Source organism: Macaca mulatta, chromosome 12 (genome assembly GCF_049350105.2).
Source record: "Macaca mulatta isolate MMU2019108-1 chromosome 12, T2T-MMU8v2.0, whole genome shotgun sequence".
Taxonomy (NCBI): Eukaryota; Metazoa; Chordata; class Mammalia; order Primates; family Cercopithecidae; genus Macaca; species Macaca mulatta.
Window position 1 is genome coordinate 146917113 of NC_133417.1, and position 20254 is coordinate 146937366.

The window sequence follows — 20254 nt, forward strand, 5'->3', positions numbered from 1 at the left end:
ACTGCCACAACAGTCACCAGCACCCCCCTTAAAACCGTACTGGAATAGGAATTTTTTTTTAAAGTCATGGCTGGGTGGGGTGGCTCACCTGGCCAACGTGGCGAAACCCCGTCTCTCCAAAAAAAAAAAAAATACAAAAAATTAGCTGGGCGTGATGGCACACACCTATAGTCCCAGCTACTCAGGAGGCTCAGGTGAGAGGATCGCTTGAGCCCAGGGGGTCGTGGCCGCAGTAAGCCGAGATCATGCCACTGCACTCCAGTCTGAGATTGTCTCAAAAAAAAAAAAAAAAAAAAAAAGTCATTAAATACTGCCAAAAAGGAGAGGAAATTTGGATACAATAAACAATAGTAAGTGAAGTGGCCAGTAAAATGTACACTTCAATCTAATAATCATGGTTGCTTGATGGAGGAATAAGAAGTACCTGGAACTAAGATGACATACAGCCTCCACCTAGGGAGGGTGGCACACAGGACCGATCAGCTCTCAACAATGACACAAAGAGGGGCTCACATGTTTGTTTTTAAAACTGAAAGATGGGCTGGGCACAGTGGCTCACAATTGCAAACCCAGAGCTTTGGGAGGCTGAGACAGGAAGATCACTTGAAGCCAAGGGTTCAAGACCAGCCCAGGCAACATAGTAAGATTCCATTGCTACAAAAAATTTAAAAAATTAGCCAGATGTGGTGGTATGCACCTGTAGTCCCAGCTACTTGGGAGGCTGAGGTGGGAGGATCGCTTGAGCCTAGGAGGTCAAGGCTGCAATGAGCTGTGACAGCACCACTGCACTCCAGCCTGGGTGACAGAGCAAAGCTCTGTCTCTTAAAAAAAAAAAAAAAAAAGAAAAAAAAAGAAAAAAAAGAAAAAATTGAAACATACCCACTAGAAGAAGAGTAAGAAAATGGTGAGAAAGCCTAACAAAAAATAAAAAGGTAGGCCCGAATTCTCACTTACCAATAATCACAATTATAAATGATTACTCTACAAAAAGACTGGATTGAGTTAAAAATATAACTATAAAATAAGATGAAAAAGTTGAAAATAAGGAAATGAAGAAATAAGACTTTAAATGGGGCAAAAAGGGGTTTCTTGTGTTGGTAACAGGAAAACTTATGCACCAAACAGCATGGGCTTGAGGCAGAAAGCAACTCTTGGACATACAAGCAGAAATGGGCACCTCCAGAACCACAGGGGAGGCCACCTCCCCTTCCTCAGCCATCAGCAGACCGAGGGCCCGGCCTGACAAGAAGCTAGGGAACGCTCTGTCTGCTGACTAACGCAAGTAAGCAAGTGCCCAGCTTCAGGTGGGAACGATGTAACCAGGGAGTGATGAGGACCTGTTCTTCCAGCCCCACACTGCAACAGTCACAAAAAGGGACTGTGTGAGCCACAGTGAAGTCTCAAAGGATTCCAAAAAGCAGAGCTCCTTCAGACCTCACCATTAGACCCTAATGCAATCAAATTTTAAAATAACTACAAAAAAATTAGCTCCCCTCCCCCAATCTGTGTGCACTTAAAAATCTGTCAACACCCTTTTAAATAGCCACAGGGTTAAAGGGGGCATCAAGGCTGGAATTACAAACGACTCAGAAATGAACAGCAACAAAAGCAGAGAGAGGCAGAGCTATGGCGCATAGCCCAAGGAACAGAAGAGCCACAGCCTCCATTGCAGGGTTAAGGAACATGCCAGGAACCAGAACTACAAGGAAAAAACCCAAGAAAGTAAAAAGACGTAAGGATTAACGAGCATAAACAACAACTCAGAGACACAAAGGGCTGGCTGTTTGGAAAAACCTGTAATGGCGACAAACTTCGGTAAGTTTAACCAAGAGGAACAGAGAGAAGGTGTCAAAAGCAACATCACCTCTGATAACTACAAACAGCTTTAAAATTCAGAGAGAAGTTGGGAGGCCGAGGCAGGCGGATCACCTGCGTTTAGGAGTTCGAGACCAGCCTGACCAACCTGTCTCTACTAAAAATACAAAATTAGCTGGGTGTGGTGGCACATGCCTGTAATCCCAGCTACTAGGGAGGCTGAGGCAGGAGAATTGCTTGAACCCAGGATGTGGAGGTTGTGGTGAGCCAAGATCGCACCATTGTACTCTAGCCTGGGCAACAAGAGCAAAACTCCATCTCGGGGAAAAAAAATTCCGAGGGACGGCCTGGTGTGGTGGCTCACACTTGTAGCCAACATGGTGAAACCTCATCTCTACTAAAAATACAAAAATTTGCCGGGTGTGGTGATGGGTGCCTGTAATCCCAGTTACTTGGGAGGCTGAGGTAGGAGAATTGCTTGAACCCAGGAGGCAGAGGTTGCAGTTAGCTGAGATCTCACCACTGCACTCCAGCCCAGGCAACAGAGTGAGATGCTGTCTTAAAAAATAAAGTAAAATAAAATTCCAAGAGAAAATAGTATACAATTTCAACCTGAGAATCCGAAAATCTAGATTTGACCTGAAAATCTGGGTTAGCAGCACTCAGTGGCCGCGTTCCTCCTCCCGGGACGCATCGAGAATGGGCTTTGTTTTTGGTTGTGCTAATGGCTGTTCCCCTGGGGATCCAGGAGGCCCTGAAAATCTTGTCCCACTATCATATACTTATTGACAAACATTGATCCAGATGAAATCAACAATGTGGTAGGAAAATGGTTTTCCTATGTATATGACAGGCAAAGGAAACCATCCGCCATATGTAAGTATCGAGAAACCAATTTTAAGAAGCACTTAACAGTAAAATGGGGGAAAAAACAGAAATAGAGCTAATAAACATATAAAGATTACACAGGAAATTTTGTTTTTTGAGACAGGGTCTCACTGTCACCTAGGCTGGAGTGCAGTGGTGCCATCACAGCTCACTACAGCCTTGACCTCCCAGGCTCGAGCTATCCTTCTGCCTCAGTCTCCCAAGTAGTTGGTTCAGGCGTGCACCATGATACTCAGCAAATTTTAAAATTATTTATAGAGATGGGGTCTCCCTGACGGAGCTTTCAGTGAGCTGAGATCGTACCACTGAACTCCAGCCTGGGTGACAGAGCAAGACTCGGTCTCAGAAAAAAAAAAAAAGAGATGGGGTCTCCCTAGGTTGCCCAGGCTGGTTTGAACTTCTGGACTCAAGTAATCTTCCCTCTTTGGCCTCCCAAAGTGCTGGGATTACAGGCATGAGCTACTGTGCCTGACTTATACACCAAATTTTTAATAACAACAAGCAATAAAACTTGGGAGGTAGGTAAGAAACAAGATTTTTTACCACTTTTTAGTCTATTTTTCTGCAGTTTTAATTTTTGCAATAGAGAATGTATTGTATTTCTTTTTTTTTTTTTTGAGACAGAGTTGGGCTTTGTTACCCAGGCCGGAGTGCAGTGGCGCCATCTCGGCTCACTGCAACCTCTGCCTCCCAGGTTCGAGCTGTTCTCCTGCCTCAGCCTCCTGAGTAGCTGGGATTACAGGAGTGTGCACCACGCCCAGCTGAGAATGTATTTCAATAGATGTGTGTGGTTTTTTTTTTTTTTTTGAGACACAGTCTCACTCTGTCACCTGGGCCAGAGTGAAGTGGTGCAATCCTGGCTCACAGCAACCTCTGCCTCCCAGGTTCAAGTGATCCACCTGCCCCAGCCTCCCCAATAACTGGGATTACAGGCGTGCACCACCATGTGCAGCTAATTTTTGTATGTTTTAGTAGTATCTTTTTCTGTTTCACTATATTGGCCAGGCTGGTCTCGAACTCCTGACCTCAAGTGATTTGCCCCTCTCAGCGCCGCAAAGTGCTGGGAAGACAGATTTGAGCCACCGAACCCAGCCTCAAGGGATGTTTTAATTGAATAGATGTTAAATAATTATTAAAGTTCATGATGATTTAACTTCAAAGATATTCATCAAAACGTAAACGGAAAGAACCTCCTCATGATTTTAACAGTTTCTGATATTTGCTTTTTCTGAGAGTTTACTCTCTTATTTTCCATCTAGCTCCTAACTCATCTGGAATTTCTGTTGTGTAAGGTATGAAACAGAAGCTATCTTTCCCTGTGCACTCTCCACGGAGGCGTTCAGGTGCTCCCAGCTGACGCGCGCTGCCTGCTTCCTTCAGGGCCTACATCCCTATACACACAGATGTCTCTTGTGGGACCGGGTGCAGTGAGGCCTGCTTTCTAACCCGGGTTCCCTCATCTACAAGGTGTGGCTACGACCAGAGCCGCCTCCTGAGAGCGCAGGGAGATTGCGACGCACCCCGCACCCCTCCGCCTCCACCCCAAGAAATGCTCAGGGGACACTGGCCACGTTGCAGAGAAACCCCTCCTAACGGGAAGGGAGCATGGGTATGCGAGGCTCCGGTACTGACCGCGGCTGGGCGACAGCAGGCCACTCGGGTAGGGGACGCTCACTCTCCTCAGCTCGTCCAGCTTCTCCTGTAGCTTCCGCACCTGGCTGTCGGAGCGGCTGACCCTCTGCCGCAGGCTCTTCAGCTCGCCGTTCTTCTTCTCCACCTGCTCCCGCAGGCAGCACACCTGGCTCTTGTTCTGCCGGGAGGAGAAGCAGTAGGAGTGCAGTGAGTCGATAAGCTTGCAAGCCCCCGACGCCGACAGGATGACCTCGTTGATGGACATGGGGCTGGCGTCGCTGTGCTGGCTCTGCACGGCTTCCGTGGCTGGCTTTGGGGTGACGTCGGCGGGAGGGGCGGAGGGGCTCTGGGAAGGCTTCTGCGGTGTCGCGGTAAGTGATGAGCCGGGGGGACTCTGGGCCAGGCCCTTGTCGGGCCCCAGGCTGCTCCCACTGCAGCTTGGTTCCACATCTTTCTTCGGCCTCTTGCGGTCAATGGGCTCTCGGGGGACAGATGGCCTTTCTCGGGTGTGCTTGGAGGAGAAACTGTACGAATGAAGTGAGCCAATAAATTTGCACGCCCCAGATCCTGGGGGCGTAAAGTCATCCATGGAAATGCCACTCTTATCTGCCACGCCCCCTTCGATGGAGGGGGTGGTGCTCTCATCGCCAGCATCTGTGGCAGACACTTCTGCTTTTCCCTGGCTGCCTGCCACCGTGGTGGCCAGTCCGTCTCCTGGAGTTCGTTCCAAGGCTTGCTGGGCCTGCTCCTGGCTGGCGGCCTCCTGGGCCGCCCTGGGTGCGGCTTCACCCTGCAGAGCAGCTCGCTTCAACCTGCGGGACTCTGGCTTGGCCATCGGGTTTCCACTCGAGGACGGTGACCAACCTGTAGCTCCTCTGCCGGTGGCGGCGCTTGAGTGTCCCCTCACACCCCCTGTGGCCTTGCTGGCATCTTTCCTCCGGGTGCGGCCATGGCCTCCAGCCCCCCTCTTCTTCTCAGTCAGGTGGAAGATGGATGGCACAGCTGTGGGCTTCAGCAGGCGATGCTGGTCCTCCAGCCTCTTGGAGAAGCTGTCTTTGGTGAAATGCTCACTACAGAGAAATGAATACTTAGTGGGAGTCCAGTTATCCCTCTGAACAGCTTTTAACCATTGGATTAGACGTTTTGAGTCCTTTAGCGGGAACCTACGGGACAAACGACAAAGTAATTAGAAATAATTAAATGTCTCCCCTTAAAATAATCAAGTGTAAAAGCAAAACAAGTATTTTTGCAAGCACCCTAAGCTGTATTGAATTCATCCACTTAAAAAAATACTTCAAAAAAATTTAAGAAACATCTTCTACTGGAGTAGAAATCTGAAAGACCCGTTGTCTATCCATACAGAGCTTAGAGTCTGTAGGGCGGATGGGAAAGAAGGTAACCAACTGCTCCCCAGCTGTGGTAAATGCCCTATGGGGACACAGGATGCTGAGAGACAGTGCCAGGGCGGCCTCAGGACAGCAGGAAATAGCTCCTAGGAGCTGACTGCTAACTAACCCTCCCAAACTGCCTGGAAGGTAGGACTCTGGGTGCTAAAACCAGGGCCAGCTCCACATAGACTGGGGCGTGAGAGGTCAGGACTGCACCAATGCAGCCCTGGCTGTGCACAAGCGGCTGAGAATCTGGAGACCTCCAGAAGACTCCAGAGCTACAGTTCTGTGTTCCTGCTGCAAGCCCACCTCCAGGAATAAAAATGCTCCTTTTAAAAGTTAACAGCCCAGGGACAGGCCACAGTGGTGCTTGCCTGCAGTTCCAGCTACTCGGGAGCCTGAGGCTTGAGGATTCTTTGAGCCCAGAAATTCGAAGTTACAGTGAGCTAAGACTGCACCACTGCTCCCCAGCCTGGGGAACAGAGCGAGACCCAGTCTTCTCTCCTCAAAAAAAAATCAACCAACCCAGATGAACCTTGAGGACATTATACTGAATGAAATAGGTTAGTTGCAAAAAGACAAACACTGCATGATACCACTCACGTGAGGTACTTAGAGTAATCAAATTCACAGAGACAGGAGAGGCCGGGCGCGGCGGCTCACGCCTGTAATCCCAGCATTTTGGGAGGCTGAGGCGGGCGGATCACAAGGTCAGGAGATCGAGACCATCCTGGCTAACAGGGTGAAACCCCGTCTCTACTAAAAATACAAAAAAGCCCGGCGTGGTGGCGGGCGCCTGTAGTCCCAGCTACTCGGGAGGCTGAGGCAGGAGAATGGCGTGAACCCGGAAAGCGGAGCTTGCAGTGAGCCGAGATTGCGCCATTGCACTCTAGCCTGGGCAACATAGCGAGACTCCGTCTCAAAAAAAAAAAAAAAGAGAGACAGGAGAATGGGGGTTACCAGAGCCCAGGGAGAGGAGGACTGGGGTGTTAGTGTTTAACGGGTGCAGAGATTAGGCTTTAGAAAATAAAAATAATTCTGGAGATGGATGGTAGTGACGGTTACACAACAATGTGAAAGTATTTACTGCCATGAACTGTACACTGGAAAAAGTGGTAGGAAAGGCTGGGAGCCGCAGCTCATGCCTGTGATCCCAGCTATTCTGGAGGCTGAGGTGAGAGGACCACTTGGGTCCAGGAGGTTGAGGCTGCAGTGAGCTATGGTCACACCACTGCACTCCAGCCAGGGTGACAGAGTGGGGCTCTGTCTCCAAAAAAAGTTAGGATGGTAAATTTCATGTTACATGTATTATACCATAATTTAAAAATTGTGGGAGAAAAGCAACCGGCGCAGGAAAAAACTGAATAGGATGCTTAGCCATTTCTTCTTTATTACCTAATAAAGATCCTTCATAACCATTTCTTCATTAAGGCAAGCTGTGTGTTTAAGAAAACAGGCCTGAGACTGGCGGGGTGGCTTATGCCTGCAATCCCAGCACTTTGGGAGGCCGAGGCAGGTGGATCATTTGAGGTCAGGTCTTTGAGGCCAGAGTTCGAGATCAGCCTGGCCAATATGGCGAAACCCTGTCTCTACTAAGAGTACAAAAAAATTAGACGGACGTGGTGGCGCGTGCCTGTAATCCCAGCTACTTGGGAGGCTGAAGCCGGAGAATCGCTTGAACCCAGAAGTGGAGGTTGCAGTGAGCCGAGATGGCGCCACTGCACTCCAGCCTGGGCGACAGAGGGAGACTCTGTCTCAAAAAAAAAAAAGAGAAAAAACGGAAAAAACAAACAAAAACAAAAACAAAAAATCAGGCCCTAAGGTGCACATAAGGGGCAAGGTGGTCAGTTCTAACTGCTATTTGCTCCACCTGAGGCCAGCATGGACCAGGACAAACCCTAACAGGATGGACCGGGACGTTCTAAGCAACAGGACCTTCTAACCTCCTTTCTGAATGCTTTGTGAGGCCAACTCCAAAGGTACGCCCCCCACCCCCAATTCCGGTGTCCTTTCCCCCCATACCATGTTAGACCGTTGCAACACGTTGCCTTGTTTTCAAAAAATAGCAACAAAACTTCTAGGACACAAGCTCTGAAGGAAATTGTCATCTGGCTGACTTGTGAAATAATCTAAAGTTACTAATTCTTATAATACATTGTAATGATTTAAGACTGACAGCAAACTACTGTGAACTTTCAATAACACTATAAATAACACGTGCCACTGCCGTCTTTAAAACTTAAGTAACACCCTGCAACAAAAAACAGAAACATCTACAAAGTGGTTTTCAAAGTCTGTTCGCGGTTCTGGTGCCTCCTGCGTGTAATCCGCAGAAATCTCACTGAAATAGGCTGAACCCACAAGGCCTTAGGGGGGTTTGGGCCCTGCCGCGGGGGCCCACGTGGGAAGCGGCCGAGAGCCCCGGGCCAGGCTCTAAGGGAGCGCGGGAGGATGCGGTCCCCAGCCGGCCGTCCCGCAGGCTCTCCGCGCAGACCCGCGTCCCGGGCTCGGGGGCCCCGTCCCGGAAAGCCCTCTCGGGGGCTGTCAGCAAGGGAGGCGCAGGTCGCATCTGCCCGGCCGCTCCTGCTCGCAGACATCCAGGCCGACCGCCCGCGGTCCGGAGAGGCAGCAGTCGCGGCCGAGCAGGACAATCGGCCCGGGACCTGCGCTTCCAGAACGTGCGGCTTCTGAAGCCGCGGCGCCGGCCGGATCGATCGCGCGCAGGGCGGACCCGGGCGGCCGGGGTGGGGGCGGCCGCTCTGCCCGAGGCGCCCGGCCCAGAGACGGCGGCCGGGCCAAGGTCACACAGCGCCCACGCCCGCTCCCCCGCGCCCCGGCAGCCGAGGCCCGGCGCCCCCGCCCCCTGCGTTCGGGCCGGCCGCGGGGCCTCAGTTTCCCCGCAGGGCCGGGCCGGGGCGGGGGCGTGGCGGCCCGGGGCCCGCGTACCTGTGGAAGGAGACGGCGCGCTTCTCGCCCTTGCCCTGCCGATTGGAGCAGTTCACGGCCGCACAGCAGATCACCATTGCGGGCCTTGGCCCAGCCGCGCCGCCAGGCCCCGGCCCTCGCCGCCCGCCCGCCCGCGGACCGCCCCGAGGGAGGGAGCGCGGCGGCGACACGGCTCGGGACGTGGGCCGGCCCGCGGCGTCCGCGCCGTACGGCAAGATGGAGGCGCAGACGCCCGCCGCGGGCCCGCCCCCGTCCCCGCCCCCGCCCCCGCCCGCGTCCTAGCCAGGCGCGGGTTCGGGCGTCTTCGGGACCAGCGGGGCGCAGCCGGCCCCTCGCAGCGTCCGCCGGCAGGCGGGCAGGCGGGCGGTGGAGTCGCCCCGGCGGGGCCAGTCCGTACGGCGACATGGGCGCGCCGGGCACGTCCGTACCGCAAGATGGCTGCTCGGACAGGGACAGAGCCCGCCCCTGCCGCCTGGACAACTGCTCCCGGGTCCTCTAAGAGGAGGAAGCGCCACCCATGGCACGCAGTGTCCCGTCGGACAGCAGAGCGAGCCGTCGTCCCGCGACACGACCCCACGCCGCTCGCAGGGCGCTCCGGGCTCGCGTTGGCCCGGCCGTACGCCAAAATGGCGGCTCCCGCGTATTTCCGCTTGCGCGCCGTATCCTCTTTGCCGCCTGCCGCGCGCCCCGATTGGCCCCCGCGGCGTCCCGTCGCCGCGTCGCGCTGCGGGCCCGTCGGAGCGACGCCGCTTGGGTCAGTCGGCGGCCGGACTGGGAAGATGGACGCAGGTGAGGAGTTGCCGGCGGCCTGCCTTTCCGCAGGAGGTGCTCGCCTTATCATCGGCCTCCGCTGCTCGGGGCCGGGCTGCCGCGACTCGCTCCTGGGCACACCGGTGCGGGCCAGGCTGGGCCGGGGCGGCGGGCGCTGCGGGAGCGCGGGGCGGTGTTGGTGGGTGGTGGGCGGTGGGCGCGGGAGGGGGACGGCGGCGCTCTGCGCCGCGGAACCGGCTGTCGGTTGCCCTGGAGCTTCTGCTGCTTTTCTGGTCCCGCCGGGAGCGCTCTGGAGGTTGTGGCTGCACGGGCCCTTGCGCCAGGTCGGCCGTGGAGAGCGGCGGAGCCTGCCGGGCGGGGAGTGGCGCGGCGGCGGACGGGGCGGCCGCGGTCGGGACCGGGAACGCCAGCGGCGGGCGAAAGCGTGGCCTTCCCGCAGCTGAGCGTGAAGGGATGGAAATTCTTTAACTTTTATGAAGTTATTGGTAGGTTAGAGGCGAGAAACATGACATGTCCATCACAATATACGCATATTTTTTGTTTTTGTTTTCAATTTAGTAACCAGTAGGTCCTCCAAGCTGCTTTTCCGTGACGAGAAGGAGAAACAGTGAATTTGTGTCATCGGGTCTTAGTTTCTTGGGTTCATGAGAGAGAGATTGTGTGTGTGTGTGTGTGTGTGTGTGTGTGTGTGTGTGTGTAGTGTTGGTGTTTTTGCCTATTCTTTCATGCTTCCGCTCCATTTTTGCTGGCAAGATAGTTTTAAGTCGGTACCAAACCCATCGCTTGCCCAGTAGCCCTTGATATATTTTTACACAGAAGTTTTAGCCCATTCATTCTTTTGGGAACTGATTTGCCTTTTATCAAGTATCCCCTTTCTGTAAAGAAAGATTTTCATCTGGTTTAATTCTGTCATTCTGAATGTCAATCTTTACTTATTATTTTTCTGGCAGCTACAACACGAATTTATTAAGATCTGAGTAGGAAAACTGTAATGTGTATTGCCAATATCTGTTTAAATCATTTGAAGCTGCTCCCCGCTTAAATGTGGTAGGTGGTTGGAGGAAACAGGAGCCCTGACTCCCTAAGGAGCATGTGTATCTTGTGAAGTTTGTGTTTTAGAATAACGGTCAGACACGGTTGTACTATTCGCAGCTGTGTGCTATTTGTTGTTTACTATTTTACAACTGTTGTATTATATCTTATTAGGTATTATTGTTTGTGATGCAGGATTTTTCTCAGCCACTTTGCCAGCCAGAGACCTCCAGCTGGCGAGGCCCCTGCCCAGGCCTTGCCTGGGTCCGGGCTCGCCGCAGGAGATGCCCTGTCTAGTTGGCCCACCGGGTGGCACCTGGTTTGCACTCTGGCACGGATACCATGGCCGCCATGACTTCATGCTCAGCCCCTGGCGGGAGTGGGTGTGTGGGTGAGTGAGTGCCGGGTCCCGCCAGCTGTTTCAAGTGCAGACACCAGAGTGGGATCTGCAGAGCTTACAGCTAGACGTGTGGCAAGCAACTCCCACAGCGGACTCCAGCATCCAGACAAGGGGGCAGTGGATTCTGGTGTCCAGACAAGGGGAAGGTAGTGGCGCCCAAGCAGGGATGCTTGCAACCCTGAAGCCTAAGAGAGGGTGTTGCAAAGTGTCAACAGCCCTGTCACTCCCATTGCCCTGCTCCAGGCTATAGCTCTGGGGCTACCTCCATCCCCCCAGCTGCTTCCCGTTGCTGTGGGCTGTCACGTGGGGCGACTGCCCTTTCCCAGCAGAGGGCCGAGGGCCATAGTGTTACAGCTTTCTTTGTACCTGCATTCATTGGGTCCTTAGTTCTTGTCCCACGTCCAAGAAGAATGAGATTACACCGACAATCGAAGAGTGAGGAGGGTGGAGAATAGTTTTATTGAGTGATGAAACAGCTCTCAGCAGAAAGGGGACTCAAGGGTGGTCTTCCACCCAAAGTCAGGTGGTCTCCCTTGGTGTGGCTGGGTCCAGGGCTTTTATGGGCTCAGAATGGGGAGTGTGTGCTGATTTGCTTGTGAGTATGCAAAAAAGGCTAAAACAAAGTCACCACTCAAAGATGGGCACAACAGTGTAATAAACCAATTAGAGAAGGGTAAGTATATGTAAAATAGGTGAAGGGTGGGGATTAATTAGAGGAAAGCGCACCAAACAGGAAGAGAGGTTTGCAGTCCAGTCTGTGGATTTGTCGGAGACTCGTTGCTTGGCTTTCAGGCTTTAAACTGTGGCTTGAAGGTTGGGTTTCACTGGTGACTCGCCCCTCTCTGCCTAGGATTTGTCTCCCCCCTGCCTCTATCATTTCGATACCTTGACACTGGAGTATCATATGAGAGACTTGGTTAAGGTCAAAAACAGAGTTCAGGGTCGATCACATGACCTAAAATATGAAAATCATCATGTTCAAGTTAGGAGAACAGTTATGTTGTTACATGATGATAGTTTATTTTTGTCTTTTATTTTCTCTTGACTACCATATTGACACGATGATACTTTAATAGGACACGGGATGCTGCTGCATGCGGAATCAGAGTAGGAAAGTCGCTTGCATTTAAAGGTCTCTGTTTATGCTGATAAAAACATTTATGATGTTTGTAGGATATCATGGGGAATTTTCCTTCTTACTTGATGCTATATTTCCTTTCAGGGATGATTAATGATCTGCCCTCCTCTGATCTCTACAGTTCTTAAAGATTCTGCCTTCCTTGACCATGTGTAATACAGTTTCTGTTTGTTCTGATAGTCATTCATTCAATACACTGTTTATTACTGACTGTCAGGTATGCTAGGACTAGAGAAGTAACAACATAGATGAAAACCATTGCCCTGGGGTAACTAACGTTCTACACATGAGACCAGCATTAGCAGCGAAGTGCGTGGCTCCTGGGGGACAGTGACTTGGACCGAGGATGAGGAGGATCAGAATTGTAGCCAGGATGGCCAGGAAGGGTCTCACTCTGAAGGTGAAGTTTTGACCAAGCCTCAAGCAGTGTAGGAGGAAGGGCAGGTAGGAAGAGCCTGGTGTGGCTAGGGTGCAGCGGGTGGTGGAGGGAAAAGCAGGAGCTGAGGATAAAGAGGTGACTTAGGTTCAGTAGTGGTGCCTTGCCAGGTCATAGTGAGGACTTCAGTGTTTATTCTGAATAGGTTGGCAACCCTTCGGAAGGTTTTGTTCAAGAGGAGGAGTAACATGATAGACTGTTTAACAGGCTTGCTCTGGCATCTCTTTTGAGAATGTACTGCAGAGGGGCAAGGGCAGAGGCGAGGATTCCAGCTAAGAGACTGTTGAACAAGCTAGCAAGGAGATGCCAGTGGCTTAGTTCACGGTGGGTAAGAGGTTGACTTCTGCATGTGTTTTGGAGGTTGAGACAATAGAATTCGTTTATAGATTGGAAGTTGGGAGAGGGATGGGTAGAGAGGGAGGAGTTAAGATGTCCCCAAAGTGTATGACCTGAGCTAAGAAACTCAGATGGGGAAGACTTGGGGAGGTCCTGCCTGGTGGGAAGCTTTCTGTTGTGAGTTTGGATTTATGTGTGTTGAATGTGAGGTGCCTGTTAGACATCCTTGTAGCAATGTCCAGTGGGCTTTTGGGTCTACAGGTTTGGAGCTAAAAGGATAAGCCTGGGCTGGAGGTAGACTGGAGGTCACATCAGGTGAGGTTACCCAGGGTCTGAATGTGGGTGGGAAAGAAAAGAGGCCAAGGGCCTCTGCGGGTATGGGGAGGTCCAGGAGGTGGCAGGCAGACCACAGTGTGGCTGTGTTCTCCACCAGTTCCAGCACTGTCCCTAAAAGCACGCTCCCTATTCAGAGGACTGGCAGGTGCCAGCACTTTAATAGCCAGACTGCCATTCTTTGAGGACAGAGCTGGTATCTTGTGCTTGCATCACTTGTGTCTGGCATGTGGTTGGTAAAAAAAAAAAAACAACTTGAATTAATGATAACCTACACATTCTCCTATTATAAAAACTTCCAGTGTGTAGAGTTTAACATAAATCCTGTATGTTAGCGTGACATGTAATGAATGCACAGGCTGCTGGGGAGTGGGTTTGAATGTGCACGTTCTGTCCAGTGTGTGCACTGAAACTGTTTTCTAGTTTTCTGATGTAGCTAAATTTGGAGTTCTTTTCTCTCTTTCTCTATTTTCATTCAGGGCTGAACTACTAGCATTCTCATGTAAACTCTTGGGGATTTTAAAAAAAGGAGTAATCGTATGCAAACTGTTATCTTAAAGCTAACAGTTTTCTAAAGGAAAAGAAGAACCCTTTGTTGAATTTATAAAATATAAATCTTTTGGAAAATAACTTCTAAGTGTTTTAGGAAGATTTCTTCGAAATGAAGTGCTTTACAGCAAGCTCTTAAATTTACTTGTATGTTTTTTGTAGTTCTCCCTGGTTGAATGAAGTGTAATTGGTACTAAATGGAGAGAAGTTGGTTAAATTCATTGAGTCCAATTCCCGACATTTCTGCCTGTCAGATTAATAATATTAAGTCACATTTTTTTCTAATGGAATTACTATGTTATTAAAATGCCATCTGCCTTCTGCTTGTGATCGCAGAAGTCCCAGGGAAGAGGTGTGGAAAATCATGTGTCTGGGATCCAGCTGACCAAATGGGAGAACTGCTTCTAAGGGGGACTCTTTCTTAAAGTGTACAGTATCTCTCCGTCTTTTTTTTTTTTTTTTTCCCAGATGGAGTCTCACTGTCGCCCAGACTGGCTGGAGTGCTGTGGCTCTATCTTGGCTCACTGCAGCCTCTGCCTCCTGGGTTCAAGAGATTCTCCTGCCTCAGCCTCCCGAGTAGCTGGGATTACGGTTGTGCACCACCATGCCTGGCTAATTTTTAAAATATTTTTAGTAGAGATGGGGTTTCACCATGTTGGCCAGGCTGTTCTCGAACTTCTGACCTCAAGTGATCTGCCCACCTCGGCCTCCCAAAGTGCTGGGATTACAGGCGTGAGCCACCACACCCGGCCTACCTCTTCATCTTGTTCCTCCTGTGTGTCATCTTATTTTGATTTTTTTGAGGCAGGGTCTCACTTCATCGCCCAGACTGGAGTACAGTGTGGCAGCCACAGCTCATTGCAGCCTTGGTCTCCTGGCTCAAATGATCTTCTTGCCTCACGTTCCTCAGTAGCTAAGACTACAGGTGTCCACGCCTAGCTAATTTTTTTTTTTTTTTTTTAAAGAGAGACAGGATCTCCCTGTGTTGTCCAGGCTGGTCTCAAACTCCTGGGCTTAAGTGATCCTCTCATCTTGGCCTCTTAACGTGCTGGGATTACAGGCATGAGCCACCGCACCTGACCTTGCATGTTATCTAATTTCAAATTAAAATCCTTACCTGGGAGTCTGGAGATGGGCGTGTGTGTGTGTGTGTGTGTGTGTGTATGTATATATATATATATATATTTTTTCTCTGTCATCTAGGCTGGAGTGCAGTGGCGTGATCTCGGCTCACTGCAACAGGGTTTTGCCATGTTGGCCAGGCTGGTCTTGAAGCCCTGACCTCAGGCAATCCACCCACCTCGACCTCCTAAAGTTCTGGGATTACAGGTATGAGCCACTGTGCCCGGCCAATGGGTATTTTTTTCGAAGCTTGACTCCTTTTCTGTCAGGGGCTGCATGAATTACCTTATAAATCACATGACACAGCATGTGAAGATGGTGGAATTATGACGGGCTGTGAAATAAGGCAAGGAAACCTCTCCGTGGAGAATCACTGAGGCAGCTGGCCTGAGGCCTAAGTGGATCTCATTCATCTGAGAGTCAGTGAAGGAGCCTGGCCAGGCGTGGTGGCTCACACTTGTAGTCCCAGCACTTTGGAAGACTGAGGTGGGTGGATCACTGGAGCCCAGGAGTTCGAGACCAGCCTGGTTAACATAGCGAAACCCCACCTCTACAAAAAAATACAAAAATTAGGCATGATGGTGCATGCCTGTAGTCCCAGCTACTCAGGAGGCTGAGGTGGGAGGATCCCTTGAGGCTGGGAGGGGGAGGTTGCAGTGAGCTGAGATCACACCACTGCACTCCAGCTTGGGTGACAGAGCCAGACCCTGTGTCAAAAAAAAGAAGGAACGTTTGAGAATGGAATCATCGTGTTGGTCGATCTAAATGTTAGTGATTGTGAGCGTTAGTTTTGCACCCATTGTGGGTTCTCACCCCACTGGGAAAACTGGTGGCTGTGCCCCATTTCGTGAGTGAGGAGACTGATGTTGGAAGAAGTCCAGGCTTGTGTCTGTCCTGTAGCTATCGAGCAGGCTCTCAGACTCCAGAAACAAACCTCAGTAGAAATCAGAGGTGTTGGTCACGCGCGGAGGCTCACACCTGTAATCCCAGCACTTTGGGAGACTGAGGTAGGCTGATCATCTGAGATGAGGAGTTCGAGACCAGCCTGACCAACATGGCAGAAACCCATCTCTACTAAAAATACAAAATTAGCCAGGCGTGAAGGCACATGCCTGTAATCCCAGCTACTTGGGAGGCTGAGGCGGGAAAAGTGCTTGAACCCGGGAGGCGGAGGTTGCAGTGAGCCAAGATTGCGCCATTGCACTCCAGCCTGGGTGACAAGAGCAAAACTCCATCTCAAAAAAAAAAAAAAAAGAAATTAGAAGTGTTAATTCTAAAAAAGTTCTCCTTCCTCCATTATAAAGTAGGATCTGGAAGGTCATAGAGGTCTCTGTACCATTCTGATGCCTCAGTCCTTCCTCCATCATAAAGTAAGATCTGGAAGGTCAGGGAGCGGTCTGTACTGTTCCAGATGCCTCAGTCCACGGCTCCTTGTTGTGTCTTCCTCTTCAGCTGGAGCTGTGAGGGTGTCCAGGAGGAGTGAGTTCTGCCCGGAGGGCCTGCCTAGCGCATTCCCTCCTGTCCTCCATGAGAGGGACAACGTGGGCCCCCCCAGAGTACAGGGAAGCCGTCCTCATAACTGAAGGGATGCGAGTCTGAGTCTTCGTTGGCTCTGTTGTAGGAATTGCTGCAGGTCTCTCTGGTCCTTGGAGCCAGCCCGTGAAGCGGGGTGGCAGGCTCTTGCTCTCTAAATGCCGTCACTCTCTCGGAGGAAGGTGTGTTTTGTTGGATTCAGCATTAATTGAGACTCACGTTTGGTTGGGTGTCTGTTGACCTTGTACTCTGCTGCACCTCTGCTTACATAATACGTCCATCCATGCCGGGTCTTGACTGCTCACCCGTTTCAGTGGTTTGAGAAGGCTGGCCTTGAGAGAGCAGTCGCTGCTCCTGTGTGGTTTAGAGCTCTTCCTGCACCTTGTCCGTCTCACAGCGAGGACATCAAGTCACAGGACGGTCACTTGCCTGGAAGGCTGCGTGGCTGCTCAGTGGTGGGCTCAGACTTCTGACTCCACAGCTGGTGCTCTGCTGTCAGGAACGTGCTCCAGGTGTGACGTGCGGACACTCCCCACTCGCAGCGTCCTCCACGGTACAGAGAGGAGGGCGCGGTGTGGTGGGAGAAGCAAGGGATCATGTTTTCAGTGTGTCCGCAGCTAGTCCTAGGGGAATGTGTGACTCACTCCCAACAGAGGGCAGGATTCTGGGGAGGGCTGGAGTGCATTTCTCCAGACGGAGGAGCAGCGCAGCTTGGGGCACAGTGGTGTGGGAGCCCTCCTTAGGGACCCCATGGGTCATGTTTGCCGCGGCTGTGCTGCTCCTGTTCACCGCCAAGCACTGTGACTGCTCCTTGGTTTTGCTCCCCTCGGGTTTCCTGTCTCCTTGATGGTTTATGCAGTGAGGAATCTGAGGCCACACACCGGTAATTTTCCCAGTTACAGCTGGAGGTGTGGTGGTGTATTTGAACTTAATGGAACACCTCTTATTCTCTTCACTCTGAAGTTGGCTTCCTTGCCTATAAAGTTTACTAATAAATCTAAGAAATACAACGACTTTGCATTTTACTGCTGCCGTGTTGAAAATCTCTCAACTTCACAGCTGCTCAGGCCTCGTTACCCTACTTTCAGAGGGAGCCTTTTTCCTTTTCTTCCTTATCTACTTCTCTCATTCCTTTATCATTTATATTTTTAATATGGGAAACTAGACATCCTGTTTCTCAGTTTCCAGATTCTGATACTACAGACTGCTATTGATTCAACAATATGGTCCTTTTCCCAATGACATACACCACATTCTTCTGAAATACAGATGGTTTCCAAACTACCATGGTTTGACTTACAGTTCTTTGGCTTTACGAGTGTGAAAGCAGTATGCATTCTACAGAAACCATACTTATGTTTTGAATTTTGGTCTTTTCCTGGGCCAGCAATATGCCCCCAGGTACTCTGGAGATGCCAGAGAGCTCCTCGTCAGCCAGTGATGAGGGGGGAATGACCCCTGCTCTACAGGGCACTGTGTGGCCAGGTGAGTTTGCCCAGTTGTAGGCTAAGGTAGGTGTTCTGAGCACATTTAAGGCAGGCCAGGCTACACTGTGATGTTAGGTAGGTTACATGTATTCAATTTTTTTTTTTTGAGAAGAGTTTCACTCTGCCACCCGGGCTGGAATGCAGTGGCGCGATCTCAGCTCACTGCAGCTATGCCTCCTGGGTTCAAGCGATTCTCCTGCCTCAGCCTCCTGAGTAGCTGGGACTATTGGCGCCTGCCACCACGCCCGGGTAATTTTTTGTGTTTTTAAAAGAGATGGGATTTCACCATGTTGACCAGGCCGGTCTGGAACTCCTGACCTCAGGTAATTCCTTGGCCTCCCAAAGTGCTGGGATTACAGGCGTGAGCCACTGTGCCTGGCCTCAGTGCATTTTTGACTTAAGTATTTTCAACTTACAATGGGTTTATTGGACATGATCCCATCCTGAGTTAAGGAACATCTGTAGTCTACAAAGAGATACTTGCCAAAGTGTTCATTTAGTTCTGCTGTACTTTAAATAAAAGATATGTGTATCTTTAGTTCAAAGCTGATGCCTTGGAACCGTCTCAAACATGAGAAGAATGTTCCAACAGCAAGATGGAATCATTGTCCTGCAGCGTTGAAATTAGACCAGTGGTGTTTGCATCCTTTTTCCTTGAGAATAAATTTTCTGGATTTTAGTCTATATACTGAATAAAGCCTAGAGGTCAAAGAATAGCAGGGACTTCTGAAGATTCAGGAGTGGCTTTAGAGAGATAGCGGGGACATCATGATGGTTTTCAGCTCTTTAAAAAGATAGGTGTGGGTCAGGTGCGATGGCTCACACCTGTAATCCCAGCACTTTGGGAGGCCAAGGCAAATGGGTCACTTGAGGTCAGGAGATCGAGACCATCCTGGCCAACATGGTGAAACCCTGTCTCTACTAAAAATACAAAAATTAGCCGGGCATGGTGGCAGGTGTCTGTAATCCCAGCTACTCGGGAAGCTGAGGCGGGAGAATTGCTTGAACCTGGAAGATGGAGGCTGCATGCAGCCAAGATCATGCCACTGCACTCCAGCCTGGGCAACACAGTGAGACTCCATCACAAAAAAAAAAAAAAGGCATGGACCTTAATTCATCCCAACTCAGTTTTTATAATCATGTGCAGAAACAAGTAACCTTATATATATAAAAAGGTGGGAGAGAATGTAAACTTGGACTTTATTTATTCACAGTCACCAAGCAGTTTGGTTGATACTGTCTCTGAAAGCATGGACAAGTGAAATGTGTAAGAGCAGAGCTCTTGGGGGCCAGGTGCAGTGGCTCATGCCTGTAATCCCAGCACTTCAGGAGGCTGAGGCGGGTGGATTGCTTGAGCCTAGGAGTTTGAGAGCAGCTTGACAACATCATGAGACCCCATCTCTACAAAAAATACAAAAATTAGCTGAGTGTGGTGGCACATGCCTGTAGTCTCAGCTGCTCAGGAGACTGAGACTGGAGGATTGATTGAGCTTGGGAGTTTGAGGCTGCAGCAAGCTGTGATTGCACCACTGTACTGCAGCCCGGGTGACCACATGAGACCCTGTCTCCGGAAAAAAAAAAAAAAAGAAAGGAAAAAAAAAGAGCAGAGCTCTTGGACAAAGCCCTGCTGTGGAAAGCTTGCTTCATCTGGCTCCAGCCACTCCACAACGCCTGTCTTCTTGCTCAGGAAGCCACAGCACTGCTCTAGGAAAAGGGCAGAGAGGGGCCGGGGTCTCCCACAGCTGAGAATCCTTTAAACGATGCCCGTAGGGCCCTCTGCTGTGGATTTGGTAGTTCTGCCTGCACCGAGGGAGATGCTTGCAGGTACTTCCAAACCCTGTTTGGGAATTAGCTGCGCATACAATTCAGGCTTTTAGGTCTAATAAAATGTGTGTGCCTTTGACCCTGTGGTTCTGAGTCCTTGATGTTAATGACAGAGCTGACATTGGAGCCCTTCTGTCTGCCAGCCAGCACCTCATTGGAAGTGTTTCATGGAAACGTCACAGCCACATGCTGAGGCTGTCCTGTTATTATCCCATTTTATGGATGAGGGAACATTCACACCTAGTAGTTAAGTAAGTGGTCCAGGAAACTACAGTTTACCAGTACCCAAGCTGGGCTTTGACTTCTGACTGCCCCCTGCCTGTGTGCACAGCACAGAAGTACACACACGATGCTTTGTAGTATCAGCTTACGTGGAGATCTGTGTTTACGTAGAATGCCGTGGAAACCACGGGCATAGTATGATTTCACCTATGAACCTGCGCATAAAGACTCTGGAAGGAGTCATTGCTGGGCCACGAGGCTTCACGTGATTTGTGTATTTTTGTAGTCTTCAGTATTGTTTTATAATTAGCATGTCATTCATCTCGAAGTGTGGGGTGGTTATCAAATAGTAAATTTAGATGTGGGAGAAATTTATAAGTGCTTGATTTTCAAAAGATTGCT

General features: G+C 50.5%; 2 protein-coding genes across 7 annotated transcripts in view; one reads left to right on the top strand and one right to left on the bottom strand.

Annotated features, from left to right (window-relative positions):
- Positions 1–8837, bottom strand: part of THAP4 (THAP domain containing 4) — a 45436-nt gene extending 36599 nt beyond the window's left edge. The window contains exons 1-2 of the mRNA XM_015111564.3: positions 8670–8837; positions 4336–5498 (exon numbers count right to left, since the gene is read on the bottom strand). Coding sequence (XP_014967050.1) covers positions 4336–5498; positions 8670–8746 — 1240 coding nt within the window. The 5' untranslated portion in view covers positions 8747–8837. The remainder of the gene's footprint in view (positions 1–4335; positions 5499–8669) is intronic.
- Positions 8838–9426: 589 nt separating this feature from the next.
- Positions 9427–20254, top strand: part of ATG4B (autophagy related 4B cysteine peptidase) — a 30443-nt gene continuing 19615 nt past the window's right edge. For 3 of the 6 annotated variants that reach the window (XM_077958151.1, XM_077958153.1, XM_077958154.1), the window contains exons 1-2: positions 9427–9458; positions 14868–14993. Coding sequence is in view for 2 of the 6 variants with exons in the window: in XM_015111566.3 (XP_014967052.2) it covers positions 9449–9458 (10 nt within the window). In the remaining 4 variants the exon portion in view is untranslated. The remainder of the gene's footprint in view (positions 9459–14867; positions 14994–20254) is intronic. The other 3 variants (XM_077958150.1, XM_015111566.3, XM_028831364.2) reach the window with 1 other exon arrangement.